Here is a 17,338-nt window from a genome sequence, read left to right as displayed (position 1 = left end):
TAAACTCCAACTCCAGGTGGCAGTGAGCTCCTCCGAGGCTCCTCATTCCACGGAACATGATAGCAAAGTGTTTTCTAAAGAATTTTTTTTTGTTTTTTTGTTTTTTTTACTTTTTCACCCATTCAACAGGAAAAAAAAATGAGACACACAGTGAAATTTACAGTCGGCAGCAGCATCCATCACACTGCCTGTACTATCAGATCCTACATTTAAAGCTTAGCGTTACTGATATAAAAACTTAAGACAGCATCAGGATTCTCAAAAGAGGGCAACTAAAAACGATCTGCGAACAACTAAGAATGTTGCAATGCTGAACCAGACTTAGAACACCTTCTCGTTCCTTGCCACAGCGCCTAACCTCATGCAGTGGCAGATGGTGGCAAGGAGAGCTGGAGCACCACTCTGCGTGGGCACTGAACTATGGACAGCTTCTCCAAAGACAGCTGTGCTCACACTTGAAAACTAAAAGTTAACTGCCTAGAAGGAAACTCAAAAGGGCAGGTAAGCATTCTGATGGATACCACAGATAGTAAAATGGCAAGCCACTTCAGTACTGTGAGAAGACATCAACAGCACATGCTGAATGGGCTCTTTGTTTCCTGTAAAGCAGTAGAGGGTAAGAACTATGAAGTATCCTATAGGGACATTAAATGACTGGATATAAGAATAAGAACATAATTTCTGCCAAAATAAAAATATCTTTGGGATGTATTAGGTGTTTTGAAGAATATTTATATTTTGCATTAGGTCAATCTGACTGATAAGCTGACAAACAAAATACTCCTTTATTAGTGAGTTCTACAATATTATAATACATAGAAAAATACAAATGAATGCAGATCCATCTGGCAAAAATGAACTACAAAGATAAAGATGCAACAATCAACCCCGCACGAGGACGACACTGGAGCTGACTCGGAGACAGCACCAAGCATACAGCTTTATAACTGTTTTCAAAGTCAACCATTAACCAAAAACAAACTGGCTTTCCTTACTGTTTGTTTCGATTCTGCCTTTCCTGTAAAAAGAAGAAGAGAAGAGTTATTAGCTCATAAAGCACTATGATTTGCAGGTAAAGGCCCATATAAATGATGCCTGAAGCCTAGGCTGCAGCCAAATATGGATGTGTGCTGGTCTAGGCAGTCCCTGTGGACCTGCTTCTGAACTACCACCTACATTCAAGCACCACATGTTGGCCTATCCTTTCTCAAGAAGACCCTCTGAATAGAAGTCATAGGGCCGTGTGTCCCATCAAGTGTCTCCTACCAATCACCCCAGCCTTCCTCCCACCCAACCCAGCCAGCTCTCCCTCATATGCCATTAGCATGCTACATGAGATCTATAAAACATAGGAGATCTATAAAAGCACCTGCACCCAAGGGCACTCTAGCATGTCTGATACACAGGAACAACTTTTCTAAATTTTCTCTCATTCTATTAAACCAATGACTCAGAGAACACCAAAATCTGTCTAATGCTAAAAAGCAAGCTCCAAGTCAGGGCGAAGTAGGACAGGAAGACAAGACAAGCCATCTAGTTGAAGCCCTTCCCACCACCTCAAGTTTCCTCGTGCCTTCCACCAGTACCGACTAAGTCAGAGGGATAACTCCTCAACTGAGCTGACTTACTTTTACTTCCACAGACAGCTCTCCACCCCCAGCATGCGCATCACAACAATCTGGGACTTACATCCAATTCTTTCTTCATGTGTGCCTACATGGTTTCTGATCAGTGGGTTTAGAAGCCACCTTGTCTTTCCTAACATTGCACCATCTAAATTCAGCCCATAACAGAGTGTCTCTGGGGCAAGGAAGACGTACTATCACACACACATCAAGCACCATGTTGTGTCCTAACCCTTTTAGGACCCTCTGTATAGTCTTATGTCTGTTTCTCTTCCCCCTTCTCTCCTCTCTTGTATGTATGCACACACACAGACTGTCTCTCTCTCCTCCTTCCTCCCTCATGTACTGTCATGCTATTGGAGAATGAGCATAAATATAAAAAATTATACCCAGAGTTAAAGGTTCTATCCCCAGCAGTCATCCTAGGTATGAACTGAGAAAACTGCCAGTAGAGTTCCTACAGTTACTGAAGTTTGTAATTGCTCAGTTTGGGTTTTGTTTGTTTTGAGACAGTGTTCATGTACCTAAGGCTGGCCTTGAACTACTCCTGATCCTTCTGCCCACACATACCTCTTAAGCACTGGAATCACAGGTATGTGCTACTGCTTCTAAATACATTTAGTGTATCTGAGCAACAGGTGTACTTTCCTTTGGGGATAAGCTGGACCAAACATGTGCCAGGCACAGAGATGACCACCACCCAAAGCCTCTCACATCTTCACGTAACTCCAATCTTAAGGAGGTGGCAAGGCACCTAGATCAATGAGTAGGTGGATTACTAAGAATTCACAACCCTCCACTTCGGTGTAAAGAGGAAAATTCTCTTCAACCAAAAGCCTGTCTCCCCAGAGTGAAATGGCTGCTAGTAAAGCACCTTGAAGAGGAAGACAGTGTCTGGCTCCTTCAGCCATAGCTTTCTAGCAACAGCTACAAAGTTTGTCACCTGCTCTTTAAAGAGGTAACATTGCTCATAAAACTTTTTTTGTGGGGAAGGGGGTGCTGAAGGAGGATACAGGTCATCCTAAAAGGGCCTTGTGTATGTGACACACCCCAGAGGCCTGTCTGACTAGGGTCAGAATATTGTAGGAATCTCCAGCTAGTAGGCATTGTGCAGAACACTCAACTGTCATTGTTTTAAATACTCTAACAAAGACCCGCTAATAGATTAGATTGAACAAAACAACTACATAGGGATGGCAAGGTGGCGCAGCAGACTAGGACACATGCTCCCAAGTCTGACAATCTGGGATTTGATGCCCAGGACTCATATGACAAAAGGAGTGAGCCACACCCTCCCCCATATCCTTTTACACCCCACCACACACACACACAAATAAATGTGTAAAATGTAACGAGTAAAAATAAATTTAAATTGAAAAGCAAGGTATCTGAGACTATGTCTCAAAAACAATAAACAACAACAAACAAAACAAAGGCCGCTATAGAGGCGTATGCCTTTAATCCCAGAGCCCACCAGGCAGAGGCCTATGGATCAAGACCAGCCACAGCTATATAGTGAAGACTGTCTCAAAACAAAACAAAATAATAACAAGGTATCAAACTAGGACTTGGAATTGAAGCCAGCCTGGACTATGAAGTGAGTTCCAGAATAGCCATGGTCACACAGAGAAACCATGTCTTGGAAAACCAAAAAAAGGAAAAAGGAAGAAAAGAAATTAGCGTATTTTCCTATTTATAGCTGGACAAAAAAAAAAAAAAAAAAAAAAAAAATCTGAAAGAGCAACTGTGAAAATGTTAGCTATGTTTTGCTTTCTAAAAAACAAATGCTACTTAAAAGTGGTGAGGTCTGTCCTCAGGTCAGAAGAACCTTAGGTGTCTCCGAAAGCCTCAAGCATTTTGCAGGCACATTTTAGCCTAGAAGGCGGCACAGCTCTTCACTCCTCCAGACTTCGTTCTTTTTTTTTTAAACAGAGATCTACCTGCCTCTGCCTCCTGCGTGCTGGAATTAAAGGTGTGTGGTACCACTCCCAGCTTCCCACTGCACTCTAAGATGAAATGGCATTCCTCAGCAGCCTAGACTCTCAATCCCCAAACACCTGGGATTCCAATTCCTAAATAAACCAACAGCCCAGTCTCCTTGAAGGGAAAATGGAGTACCTGGTGGGTAGCTGGCACACAGCCCAGCAAAGGCATGAATCGCCTAAGGATTGTCCCACAGTGGGTAAAGAGATGTTTGAAATTCCACTAGAACCATTACAAAAAAAAAAAAAAAAAAAAAGGCCAGAGTATTCATTTGTCTTCTTCAATACAATTTAACACTCAAATCCATGGATTAAAAAAAAAAAGCTTAATGGCTGGGGGCTGTCATTGTTTGGGAAAGAGTCACTTGTCCTTCCTAAGAGGCTCTTTATGCTGACCTCCATAATGTTTCAAGACCTCTAAGGACTACCAGGGATCCTGACCATATGCCAGTAACTTGTAACTCCGGAAGGTCACTCAAAAGGCTTACCACAAGACCAGAGAGTAATCAGAGACCTTACAGCAATCTGTCTAAGAATCAAGTTTATAATTCAAGTTTTAAGATGACAGAATTAGGGACTAACACTGTTCTTGCCAAAGACTTGGTTCTCTTTTGGTTCCCAACATCCAAATCAGGAAGTTCACAACTATCTGTAACTCTAATACCATGGGATCTGACACCCTCGTCTTACTTCAGTAAGCATATGCACACGTGATGCATATAAAATCATGAAGGCATAGATAAAAACTTAAAAGATTTGAAAAAAGCAAAAAGTTTTTATGGGGCTGGAGAGACGGTTCAGTGGTTAAGAGCATTGGCTGCTCTCCCAGAGGACCCGGCTTCAATTCCCAGTACCCACACAGCAGCTCACCACTGTCTGTAACTCCAGTTCCAGGGGTTCCAACACCCTCACACAGACATATTCAGAAAAACACCTAAATAAAAATTAAACAAAAAAGACGTTATAATTTTTAATACACAACCAAACGAGGGGCAGAGTTTTATCCCTAAGCCTATCACCAATCTCTGAGACTTAGTGTATGTATGTATGTATGTATGTATGTATGTATGTATGTATGTATGTATGTGTTTATGTATATGTGTGTGTTACATAAAAGAACTGAGTGTTCTGTTTCCTGAGATTTTATTTATTTTTATGTGTTAACTGTTTTACCTAAACATGTAACCAAGAGTACAGTGCCTTCAGAAGCCAGAAGAGGGTGTCAGATCCTGTGGGTCAGGCATTATAGACAGCTGCTAGCTGTCATATATGTACTGGGAATTAAATTCAGGTCCACAGGAATAGCAGCCTACACTTAATTGCTGAACCATCTCTCCGGGCCCACCCAGGGCATTTTTAATGGAACTCTAAAGATTCACTATTTAAAAGAAAACTGAGCATTAACACATGCGCACACAAATAGCTAGCTACCAGATAAAAGGAACAAAATAGGTAGCTACTAGATAAAAGGACCTAAGTTTCATTTACTGCCCCTGTTCTAACTCAGGCAGACACCACACTAACAATACTGTGCTAACACAGTGGTTTGATCTATAGATGCTCTAGGCATTTTTGGTTTACACTGGTATAGATATGATAATGCTACTGAAACAAAATCACTAACAGCCTATTTTTAAGAACCTATGTCACTGTTAAGAAATGCCTATCTGTTCTTTTATACCTAAAAAGCTAAATCTACACAATTTCAGTTACTGGAAATAAATGCCATCCCTTTCTTAATGCTTTTTCTCATCATCACTACATGTGATGAGAGTAACTTACTGGTACCAGCAGCATTACCACAGGGCTTTTTCCATACTTCCATGCTCAAAATGTTTAACTATTCACATAAGCAAGTCATCTAATGCAGAGGACAAGAAGACTGGAGGCCATCCAACAAGCAACCTCCCATGCTAACTGACAGTTAATGAAAAAAAAAAAAAAAAAAAAAAGAATCTGAGGACAAATGTTCTTAGGTAATAAACACTTCACAATACACCAAGACCTGTTTCATTTCTGTTCTGCAGACCAAATGACATCAAATCAGTTAGGACTATCTCCAGGCAAATGGACCTAACCATATAACCATAATCTTTAATTCCAAATACCTGGATCCCAAGCCAGCTCCCTATCAGGGGGCCCCAGCACACTATTCTTAGTACTTAAATGATTTAAGTGGATTTAAGTTCCCCCAAACTGTAGGCCTTCTGAGTTCCTAAAAGGATAATAGGAACTGACCTTTAGACCCAAAGCTTCCAATTATGGTGTGGTAGTGCATAGATCCTCGGGCAGGTGGAATACCAAGGCACAGCCAATACCATGGGCAGTCTCACTGGATTCCCTGGTGCCACATCAACAGTTTTGTTTTTTTCTTTTAAGGTTTACTATTTATGTAGTATTCTGCCTGCATGCCAGGAGGTACCAGATCTCATTACACATGGTTACGAGCCTCCTTGTGTTTGCTGGGAATTGAACTCAGGGCCTTTGGAGGAGAAACCAGTAGTCCTAACTGAGCCATCTCTCCAGCCCCTTGAACACTGGTTTCTAAGTGTGCTTGACTGGGCAGACACTAGAAAGAACAGCTTTCCTGCATTCTCTGTTCTTAAGTATATACATAGTAGTCCAGATTACCACGTCTTGTAAGAGGAAAGTGGTAAGATTTTTATTGACATCCACTCAAAACATCACACTACTGGCTCATCCCAGTGATGTAATAGCTAAGTTAAGAGATGCCTCTCATACTGTATCAACCTGCCCCCACTGGGCATTACACTCCAGCCCATTGTGCAGGTCCCCTGGCATGCAGCCAGACACCCGTGTAACAGGTACCTAAAGATAACTCACCTTGCGCACCACTTCCTCTTCCTCCTGGCGCTTCTCGTAATGAGAAAAGTCGTCAAAGATGGAGGTCGTGTGCTTATAGGATGCAATAATTTTCAGCACTTGTTTTGCTTTTTCTAAGGGCACCTCCTGTGTATCACGGGAGTTTGTGACAGGTTTGTTGTCGTTATTCTCCAGTCTGATGTGCCGAAGTTGGTTATTGGGCACATCCTTGACAAAAATCCACTTCACATCAAACTTCCCCTTCCACTTGTCCTGAGACCAGACCCCAGCACTGGTGCCGTAGTCCACAGGGGACTTCATCTCTGCCACCCCACAGAAATGTCCACTCCCATTGACACTGAAAAGCAGATAAACAGGCCCCTTGCTGCTCATGGAGCGGAAGGCGCCATCCAGGCGCTTGTTGCCATGCTCAGTGCTACACCAGATGGAGTACTTGATAGAGCGGTGGATGTCGTCCTCAGAATAGCTCTTGATGATGAACACCCGCCCACTCTTAAGATTCCAGTCGAACTCTTTAGGGTTGTAGCTGTGGGCAGCTTTCAGTTTCTCCAGGACTGGGTGGGATTCTACACTTGGGGTAGAAGCAGGCTGGGCATTTCCAACAGAGTTACTGTCACTGTTGGCCCCTCCACTCTGCCCAAATGCTGCATTTCTGTTTCGAGGAGCCACCCAGCGGGGTTGAAGTGGCTGCTGAGGGCTCTGATACTGTGGCTGGACCAAAGGTGGGGGCTGAACAGGGAGAGGCTGAGCTACCTGCTGGGGCTGTGGGGCAGCCTGGGGGGATGGTGTCTGCTGGGGAGCTGAGGCCTTTGGAACAGGGCCCTTGTTATCCCATGTACCAATGTCCATGTTATGCTTTATTGGTGGGGGAGGCAGGGCACCCCCTACTATCGGCCCACTCTTTGTTTTCATCTTAGGCTGTGGTTTTGCAGGCTTGCTGGCAATGGCTGCCCATGAAGTTGGTTTTGAAACTGGCATGTTTACATTTGTCCCACCATTACCAGAAAGAACACCAGTCAGTGCCACACTGTTGACTACTGAACCCACTGTCTTAACTGCAGAGGTGGTAACATCCCCAATCTTCAGGCCAACCATGCCCTGTTCCAGACTGTTCATCCCAGGGGCCTTGTTGAGGGTGTCACTGTGAAAACCTGTCTGCCCATCAACAACTGTGCCACCAAGGGAGCTTGGTGGGTAAGTGTAACTGCTCCCATAGGCTGAGCTCTGAGTCTGCTGCCCCTGAGAACCACTTGTCCCCCATGCTGAGAATGCAGGGTTTTCAGGAAAAAAATTAAACCTGTGCTGGTAAATATTGTTCCCCAGACCTCCAGGCTGCCCAAAAACAGCATCATGCATGAAGTGATGGTCTCCATTACTAAGTTGTCCATAGGTAGTGAGATATGGGATGGGAGGGTCCCCTGCAGTGGACCATGGTGCCTCGCTGAGGGAGTAAGGAAATCCAATGGATGGTGGATAGTAGCTGGACAGGTAAGGATCACTCATCGAGGGGTAACTGTTACTCTGTGAAAACAAACAGGTGATGAATTAGACTCCTGTCACACAGCCCACCATGCTGACCACTTCATACACAGGCAGAGCAGAAAAAAAGTCTACTACGGCACATGATTATTTCTTCCTAAATGAAAGCTTTGGCCACCAATGTCAAAATAAAAGTCAGGATCTAGAGAAATTCGTAACAAATGCAACCTAAGCTGTTGCCTCAAAATACAAAACCAGCTTTGCAATGATCTGAACTCGGATGAAATGACCTACCCAAACCACCCTTCCACCTCCACCAATCAGAGGAATCCAACCCAGTCTTGAAATAGTAAAATTTACAACGAACACCAATAGCACAGCAAAGCATGAGGACAGCTTTCACAATGCACCGAGATGGCTCCGACAGTCAATAAAACTAGCAAGCTCCAGCTCACTGACCTGTTAACACACCTGGGCACTGGTATTCAACGCCCTTTAAGGCCCTCTTCTACCCGACATTCCCAATAGTCCCCCGGCTGAGTTCTTCTGAGGCTCTGCCTTTCACATTCCATGGTTTCCTGGGCACACTCCTGGGCGCTCAGCATGGAGAACAAGGTCTTTCATCGGTTCCAGGTCTTTACCAATATCAAGTCCCTGGAGTTTAAGAACCTTGCTATCTGATAGCGGAAGACCCACTTTAGTTAGGTCTTCTTAAGCCCCACCTATCTGCATCAGGAGCTTGTGAGAGGGGCTTTAAAGGCAAAATGTTGTAGAGAAAGGATGGAATGCTTCACCATCTTGACCTGATAGCCTTACTATACCTCTAAGGAGTTTCCTAGGCTGCAGATGTAAATTTTGGAGTTGGCAGCTCTAAAATAACATCTCTTTGGAGAGACACTCAGCTGAGGTTCTCTACACACGGCCCTCAGGTATTATAACAGAGGTGCTTTGGGCTCAATTTTGGTTTTCACCTCAACCCCACCAACACACTAGTTTCTATTATCCCATTATATTTCTTTTCAATCTCATCAGTGAGGTTTAAAAAAAAATAAAGATACCTTCCTATAGCATGGCAATTTGTGCTTGGGGGTGGACACGTCTAGTGAAGGTTAATAAAGTTTTACTTGGCATCAGACCACTTCAGATCATTTAACGTGAAATAATTGCTTCCTGTAATAAAAACTTTTAGCATCTACAAGTAGGTCATTATAAATAGTCTATAAACATGAAAAAAACAAAACAAAACCAAACCAAAAAACTTTGTGTATCTTCTCCTGGAAGGATTTCAGTGATTCTGGCTCCTCCACTGCAACTTCCTGTCTCGTACTTCCTCCCAGAATCCCTCAAAGGAGCCTGAACAACAGGGCCAGGGGGAAGAAGAATCAATAAGCTCTGGGCAGAAGCATACAGATGCCTTCAAGGATTTAAAAGGACTATGGAGGGCATAGTCCTTCCAAAGGAAGATCAGCCCTCTCCTCAGCAACTACTTTAATTATGAGAAAGGCAAATAGAAGGGAAGACCCTAGTGATGGTATGCCATTCTAACCCACTGGGCCACAAACCAACAGAAAAACAGCAATAAGGACTCAGAAAAGATGCTCAAGTCATTCTGACTTACACTTAGGCCATAACTGAGACTGACACAATTTAGGATTATGAGGTATGACCCATCACATTACGTACAGCTCTCAAGGCCCACCGTCCAAAGAACAGACATAGCACACAGGTTAAAAACAGAGCTGTACAAACAGCCCGCCATGCACTCAACACCACACAACAGGGACCCCCTTTATTCTTCAGCCTTGCCCTGCCCAAATGATACCTGAATATGGTAGATTCAAGCACAACACCTCCCTGCCCCAAATCCTAAAATTGTCTCTTTCAGATCCTAACACAAAGATCCCAGCTAACTTTCTCTGCAAAAATCATCACACCTCAAGTCAAGGGTGTGATGATTCAACTAAAAATGTACATGTAGAAACACACTTTTAGGACAAAGGCAGTAAGGCATCACAAAAGAGAAGCAGTCAGCAGCCTGGAAGGTATAGCCTTGGGGAGATCTCACTGCTCTGAGTTGTAGAATGGAAGATGGAATAAGTAAAAATAAAATCAAGCCCCATGGAAAAGGTGAAATTCCAGATAAAAAGGCCATTGTTTACTAAGGTCTCCTGAAAAGTGCTGTGGGCATCCAGGAGGTTGTCCAAACACCTAACCATGCCCTCCCTTTGCCTCTGAACCAGCAGCCCCACCTCTCCTAATTCTTTCCATCCTGCGAGGCCACAGGCACTGTGAAACTGTGCTTTAGCCCAATTCCAGTTTTTACCTCAACCCCACTAACAGACCGGTTTCTATTACCTCCATCGTATTTTCTTTCAATCTCTGAAAGTGAAGCACCAGGCTACTTTGTGAAGCTATCTCAACCAGGCCATTTTATGCAGAAGAAACCTGTAGCCGCTGCTCCCGCAACTCTGTAAGCCAGGCTGAATGCCAGTCCATGATATACACCTTTCCTGGGAAGGAAGTGGTTCCCATCAGTACATGCTCCCTGTTCTGGTCTAGATGTGCAACAATTTACTTCAAATGTGCCCTGGAAATAAATACACTGGGGCTGCTGGTAAAGCATGCAAAGCCTGTCCAAGCCCTCCTCCTCCCTCCATACAGCCAGGCACAAGCTTAGGGTTTACACTCACTTATAAATGCCCCAGGCAAGACAGTGCCTTCTGGCTTTGTGGCTCCACAGTGTAGTTACCAATATGAAATGGTTTATCAGAGACACAGCTGAGTAAACTAAGTTATGCAAACAAACTCAAAAGTTGTTCTTCACACATGAACACCTCTAAGTAGAGCACTTGGGTTCCCACAGCTCTTACCAGACTACTGGGTAGTCCCATATTTAAGATTTCTAATCAAAGTCTGGGTAAAACAGGACCACACAAGGAGGCAAATAAATCTTCCAGGCAAAGCCAGAGAACACTGACAGGTGAAAATACAACTTGGAGCTCTTAGGCCTTTTCCTCTGGATAACTAGGAAATTAGATAAATAAAATAGACACTCCAAAGAATTAAAGAGAATTTGAATAACCATAGCTGTTATCCCTAGATCATTTGGAAATAGAAAAGTATAATAAAGCCATAAATCTGTTCTAGAATTAAAAAGGGTTTTGTTTGTTTGTTTGTTTTTGTATTAAACCAAGTTTAATCACCTTAAGTGAAAAGGAAGGTGGGGAAGATCCAAATGACTAGAACATTTCCTCTGTCCTTCTTCTGAGAAGGAAAGAATTCCAAGACCATTTGAACAATAAGGTGACTAAACATCAGAGTAACTGAGACTGGAAGGAGATGTACAACAGTCTCCTCCAAGCCCTTCAGATCATCTCTGGAGCATGCTGAAACACAAGTACTAATCAAATCTAATCAATTATGAGAAAGGAAAGCATTGGAGGCAAGGTTGAAAAGTGACCAAGCAACTAGGACTCCTGGAAACTGCTCAGTCAATCAGCATGACAACACTTGTTTCAGGAGATTACAGACAGAGGAAAGGTTAAAGAAAAATCTGAACACTGCACACTCACTCGGCTAGGCACTTTCTTGGTCTTTCTTCAAGACTGATCCTTCTGAGACTGTGATGTCAGCCACTTATCTGGCTGGTATGCAGAGACAGCAGCTCCTGACAAGGAATTTCTCTATCTGTTTAAGCAACTTGCTAAGGAGCAAGTAAAGACCCACTGCATGCTTTCCTCGGCCCCCTGGGAAGCTGTAGTGGTAGCAAACTCCTCCAACTGGGTACCATCATTGGACCTTTTAAAGAATCTTATATACCTGTAGCCACAAAAATCTAAGCCAGACACAGGCTGGATAGCCAGGCACGTATATGCTAATTCCAAGCCTACCAGAACTGCCTGGACATGGCAGTAACCCAAGTGTCAAGTTTCTCTCAGATATTCACAAATAAGAAAGGCTGCATATACCCTAACAAGGCACAGCATTCTTTAACTATGGGCTGTAGGCGGAAAAACAAAAACAAAACAAAACAAAAACCCACACAGACCCTGATAAAAAGCCTTGGGTGATTGGGTAGGCTCAATTTTCAAGATAAGCTCCTAAGGCCAGCAAGCAGTTCCTCACAAATGAGTATGGAGATACAAACTTCAGTGTGGTCACATGTAACATGAGTGGCAGTGTCCATCAAGCACTTTAAACAATCTTTGGGCACTAGGATGTACTACAGAAAAGTAGGGTGATAGAATGAAGAAACAAACAACAAAGACAGTAGGCACTTGCTGAATGACTATAGAGGTTCCAGCTTCTCCAAAGAGGTAAATGGTCATTATCATGCTGGGCCTCAACTGCTTCCTTAAGTGAAAGCCTGAAAGCTTCCTGTGTTGCTACTTTCTACCTACCTAACACAATTTGTTATTTCTAGAAAATGTAGTCTTATGCAATGTGCTGGTGCAGATGCGGTGGTGCACACCTGTAATTCCAGCACTCAGAGAGACAGAGGTAGGCAAATCTCTGAGTTTGAGGCCAGCCTGGTCTACAAAGCGAGTCCAGGAAAAGCAAGGCTACACAGAGAAACCCTCTCTCCACAAACCAAAACCAACCAACCAACCAAAACCAAACAAAAAACATGCTAGTTAGTTAAGCACTTTACCAAAAGCACACATCTGAGCATACAGACATCAGGAACTAGAGCTATTTACTGGGGTGATTCCCTGAATAACATTCCTTTTCATGGCTTCCCCAAGAGAAGAGTTCAGTACCATGCAATTGACAGTAAGGGGGAAAATCGATTCCACTTTTAAGAAACTAAATATTCTAAATATTCTAAATAATTCTAAATATTCTAAATATTCCATGAGTCCCTGCTTAATAAAATCACATTTCAAATGTAGTAAAGCAACCCCAGTTCCTTGTTTTGTTTAATATTTAATACACACCACTGCTAAAAGAAACCCAGGAGCTGGGCAGTGGTGCACATGCCTTTAATCCCAGCACTCAAGAGGCAGAAGTAGGCAGATCTGTGAGTTCGAGGCCAGCCTGATCTACAGAGTTCCAAAACAGCCACGGACCTTGGCTTCTACACAGAGAAACCTTAAAAAAAAAAAGGAGGAAAAAGAATACACTTGTTTAATGTTTTGTTCTTATCATGGACAACAGCCCCTAATGAAAGTCAAGTCAGTTCTGCAACCCTATACTGCCCAGATATTCAGGGCAACCATGCAACCCAATAGGTTAAGGTTAAGGCTCCCTCACACTCTTAGGCTTCTGATATGCTGAATGTGGTGGGAAGAAAGATGGAGAAAAGTTGTAAAATGCTCTAAGATGACCTAGAAGGAGGAGATGAGGAAAACAAAAACAAAACCCGGCAGATAATCCATTTCCTTCTGGTAGAAGGGCCAGCAAAGCCTTGGTTGACTCTAAACACACAGCAGGCATTTAAAAGTGGCAGACACTATGGTAAAAATCTAAATTTCAAATTGTCTATGGCTTTTTGTTTGTTTTGAGATAGGTTTTAATACAGAGCCCTGGCTGGCCTTGAACTCACCTGTCTGTACCTGGGATTAAAGTTGTGTACCACCATACCCAAATTGTCTCTGGTTTTTAATCAGGGCAATTTTGTCATCAGAAAACATCTTGCAGACAATTCTCCAATTCTCATGAAAACCTGCACAGAGAATCTAGTGGGTGGGAGCCAGGGAGATACTGGAGATTCTCTAGTGCAGGGAACAGCCAAAACAATGCTTTGGCACAAAATGCCCATGATTCCAGGTTAGGGGACAGAGAGGACATGAAGGTAGGAGGGGCACACTGGGGAAATATGAGGCTGTTATGATCAACATATAGTGTATGTTCATATGAAATGTTCAAAAGGTTAAAAAAAAAGTTTAATTATATAGTTCTAGAGAGCTGGCCCAGAGATCGAGTACTTGCTATTCTTGCAGAGGACTATAGTTCAGTTGCCAGGATCTATATAGGCAGTTCACAATCACCTGGAACTCCAGTTCCAGAAGATTTAACACCCTCTTCTAGACTTTGAGGTCACCTGTGCATATACGGAAATGCCCATACTTAAAAATTAAAGTACTAAAAAAAACAAAACAAAACAAAACAAAAAAAAAATTAAAGTACTGACTGGGGAGATGGCTCAGTTTAAAGCCACTCAAACTTTAGGACCAGAGTTTGGAACCCCTCAAACCTATGTAAATGCCAGACGAGTTTGGTGGCCTACTTGTAAAGGTGGGAGATTCCCAAAGTAACTGAGACATAGCCACACTGGCAAGCTCTGCGTTTAACAGATCATGCATCACTGAATAAGGTAGAAGGATCATAGAAGATGACATCAACATCAGGTCTATATGTGTTTGATCCCCACCTCCCGGTCCCCATGGCTCATTACACACACATACTTGTGCCCATACATATATACCTACACATGAAAATGGAAGGGGTCCATGCTGGCAAAGATAAGAAATCCTGAATTACCTGAGAACAAAAAGCCCTTGGAGCTTACTGGACAATACAGGTACTCTCTCTGTGCTTTATATAACCTCTCTAATGCCAATCTCCTAAGAGTCCTAACAGCAGTATTATTTTTTCATAAAAAAAAAGAAACTAGGATTCAGAGGAGGCAAGTCACCTGATGCAGGTTCGAGCACAGACAAGGAGTCTGCTTCACTGTCCAGTGCTTAGCTACTCTCCTGGATCATAACACCAACTCTCCAGAGACAAAGTGAACATAGCACAAAGCTTCAGGGAACCATACACTACTATACACCATAAAAAAGCATTAAAAAGCCTACAAATGCTGAGGCTAAATTAGAAGGCTGCCTATACTCAACCTCAATGGGATGCTGCTCCACATGGAGAAGACTATCTTCCATTCAGGCCCCAGGCCCAGCAGGAAGACCTGCTCCAACCAAATCTCCACGCCCACTCTATCATTTCTAATACTTTCTAGGCTATCTCCTGTTTGGGGTACAAAAAATAGAAATATTTATAATATATGTGTTAAAAGCAAAATTATTTAAAAAATAAAAATATGCTAATAAAATAAACTCACCGGATTGGATTGTCCAGAAAGGTAGGGCTCAAAGTCATTGTCATGGACTGTATCCTTCTGATGTAAAGAACCATTTTGTACTAGAACAAGAAGTTGCAAAATATTATCTTCAAGATTTAAAAAATTACTTTGAAGCATGGAAACCTTAGTAAAGTCTATTTTTACCAATTTTTATTAGATAACTATTTCAAAATGGGTAAACTCTCGAGAGCTGATGTTTATATGCCTAGTTAGAATGCTGCTGTACAACTCTTCATAAACTACTTTTAAAATAAAAATATAACTATAGTTTGTTTAGATGTCATTTTGTTGCAAATAAATGGCAAGACACTTATTACAGTCAGACTTTGAGGGTCATGTGATGGCCCCTCCCCCACTCTAGAGGTGGGGGACTGAACCAAGGCCATATGCCAGTCAAGTGCTCTAGTACTGACCCCCCCACCCCCGCTGATGAAATCTACAGGGTCTCAGAAGATCTACGCCAGGCAAACAGAGCTTTTGCTTTTAAACACATCCTTTTAAGAGCCCAGTTGTGTGTGGAGATCTGAGGGCAGGACGCTCAGCTGGAAAGGGCTGTAATCGAAGCTCACTATCATCTGATTCTCCACTTACACAGTGCACAGCCAGTAAAGGAAAGAAAAGGAATGGTAAATAAAGTGTTGGGCCTTTTCCAACCTTAAAACACGATGAACCATATTTGGTTACACCCAAGTAACAACACGCACTGGCTAAGAACAGTCTTTCAAGTAAACATGTAGTGTCACTTTTGAGGTCTCACAAGTTTTGGGAGCTTATTACAAGCCAGAATAGCACAGGAGATGGCAATAAACTTACTATGACTGTAACTAAGGGTGGAGGGCACAGCCTCTGAGGCCCACAGGCTAGCTGGCTGGCTGATTCTCCTCCACAGCCACCCACTACCTAACAGAAGACCAGTCACTCATCCCCCACCCCACCCCGCCCCCCACCCTCTGCGAGGACGTCTTGTCACCTTATCACTATTTCCTTCCCCCACCAGGTAACTGTTCTTGCAGGTGAAGAGGGAAGGACTGCACTACTCCGGGTACGTCTTTATTTTCTAGTCCCCTTCCAATCTGTCAATACCCCGGAAATGGAAAGTTTCATCTCCTCCAAGTTGACGGAGGAAACTAAGTTTCATTGGATTCCAAGCCAGGTTGGCAGACTTTCTCTTGTCCACACTGTCATTACCCCGTTCTCCTCCAAAGTCCGTATGACTTCCCGGAACTCTCCTCACCTTTATTATCTTGTCCTTTTGTTCTCTGCGTCGCCGCAGGCCAGGATATGCGGGTGGACACCACCCAGTCCGGGAAAGGAAACACAAAGTTACTATCCGGAGAATGCCCCACGAAGGGCGACGCGACCCTGGCCTGGCCTCCAGATCTCCCACACTTTGACCACGGCCAAGCCCAGCGACCCCGTCATCTGAACCCGTAACTCAGGCCCGGCCTGGTATCCAAATCTTCGGCCCGGAGATTCAAGCCCTGACCCGGCCGCCCGGTTCCCAGCCCGGACTCCGTACCCCCAACCCCAGCCCAGCCTACAGGTCCCCGGCGCTGACCAGACTGCAATCTGTCTTGCCCAGTCCACGGCCTGGTCTCGCGACCGTGGTCCGGAGACGTCCCTACCTGGGGGTCCACGCTGGTGGCCGACATGCTTCATGAACAGCGCGGCGCGGGACCGGGGCGCCGCCGGCTCGGGCCTCCCACGAGGCCGGGCCTGTCACGCCGCGCGCGGCCCCGGGCCCCGCCGCCAACTCCGCGGGTGCGGCCGGGCGCGGCGACAGCTGTAAGCGCGCGGGCTGAAACAGCGGGAGGCAGCGGGAGGTAGCGGACAGGCTGATGGGGCGCCGACTCCAATGGCGGCCGCGGCGGCTGGGACGAAGCTGCGCGACGTCAGCGCGCGGGGCAGGCCGGGAGCGCCGTCGAGTCGCCACCATCGCGCCTGCGCGCCGTGGCTCCTCGCCCAGAATTTCGCGCTTGGGACTCAGTCTCGCGCTGGAGGGGCGGGGCCGGACGGGATGGGGCGGAGCGAGTCGGGAGTCACGTGGAACTACTGGGGCGGTGCCTATTGAGGAGGTGGGTGGCTGTGGCTAACTTATATACCTATCTGTCAAAGTTTTGAGGGTGCTAAGCAGGCCTCCTTGCCTGCCCCGCGACAATCTGGGCCTGAGATGAGAGTGCCAATATGTGACCAGAGTTCGTGTTAGATTCTGAACCCGGTTCTATCACCCAGAGGGAAAAGACAAGAAGCCTTTGAGAAAAGCTAGACAGCCCGCTTTGGGGAAAGCTCAGGTCATCCCTTAAAGAATCCCCAACAAAGAACTCACA

At 44.4% G+C, this 17,338-nt stretch overlaps 1 protein-coding gene across 1 annotated transcript; it reads right to left on the bottom strand.

The window, feature by feature from the left end:
• Nucleotides 1-766: 766 nt before the first annotated feature.
• Ythdf1 (YTH N6-methyladenosine RNA binding protein F1) lies at nucleotides 767-16,900 on the bottom strand. Its single transcript, XM_055596133.1, has 5 exons — nucleotides 16,637-16,900; nucleotides 16,246-16,270; nucleotides 14,991-15,070; nucleotides 6,452-7,972; nucleotides 767-1,018 (listed from the first exon to the last, which is right to left on the bottom strand). Exons 1-5 carry the CDS (start codon nucleotides 16,661-16,663, stop codon nucleotides 992-994), a joined length of 1,680 nt encoding a protein of 559 aa, XP_055452108.1. The 5' UTR covers nucleotides 16,664-16,900; the 3' UTR covers nucleotides 767-991.
• Nucleotides 16,901-17,338: the final 438 nt, after the last annotated feature.

This window comes from Psammomys obesus, unplaced genomic scaffold, assembly GCF_907164565.1.
Source record: "Psammomys obesus unplaced genomic scaffold, mPsaObe1.curated_primary_1811, whole genome shotgun sequence".
NCBI lineage: Eukaryota > Metazoa > Chordata > Mammalia > Rodentia > Muridae > Psammomys > Psammomys obesus.
This window is presented reverse-complemented; position numbering and strand designations above follow the sequence as displayed.

Excerpts from the sequence above, each read along its gene's own strand:
- Ythdf1 (XM_055596133.1), bottom strand. The coding sequence starts at position 16,663 with ATGTCGGCCACCAGCGTGGACCCCCAG. Across the intron at positions 16,271-16,636 it reads CCACCAGCGTGGACCCCCAG|AGAACAAAAGGACAAGATAA; the intron begins GTAGGGACGTCT and ends GCGGCGACGCAG. Across the intron at positions 15,071-16,245 it reads AAAAGGACAAGATAATAAAG|TACAAAATGGTTCTTTACAT; the intron begins GTGAGGAGAGTT and ends TTCTTGTTCTAG.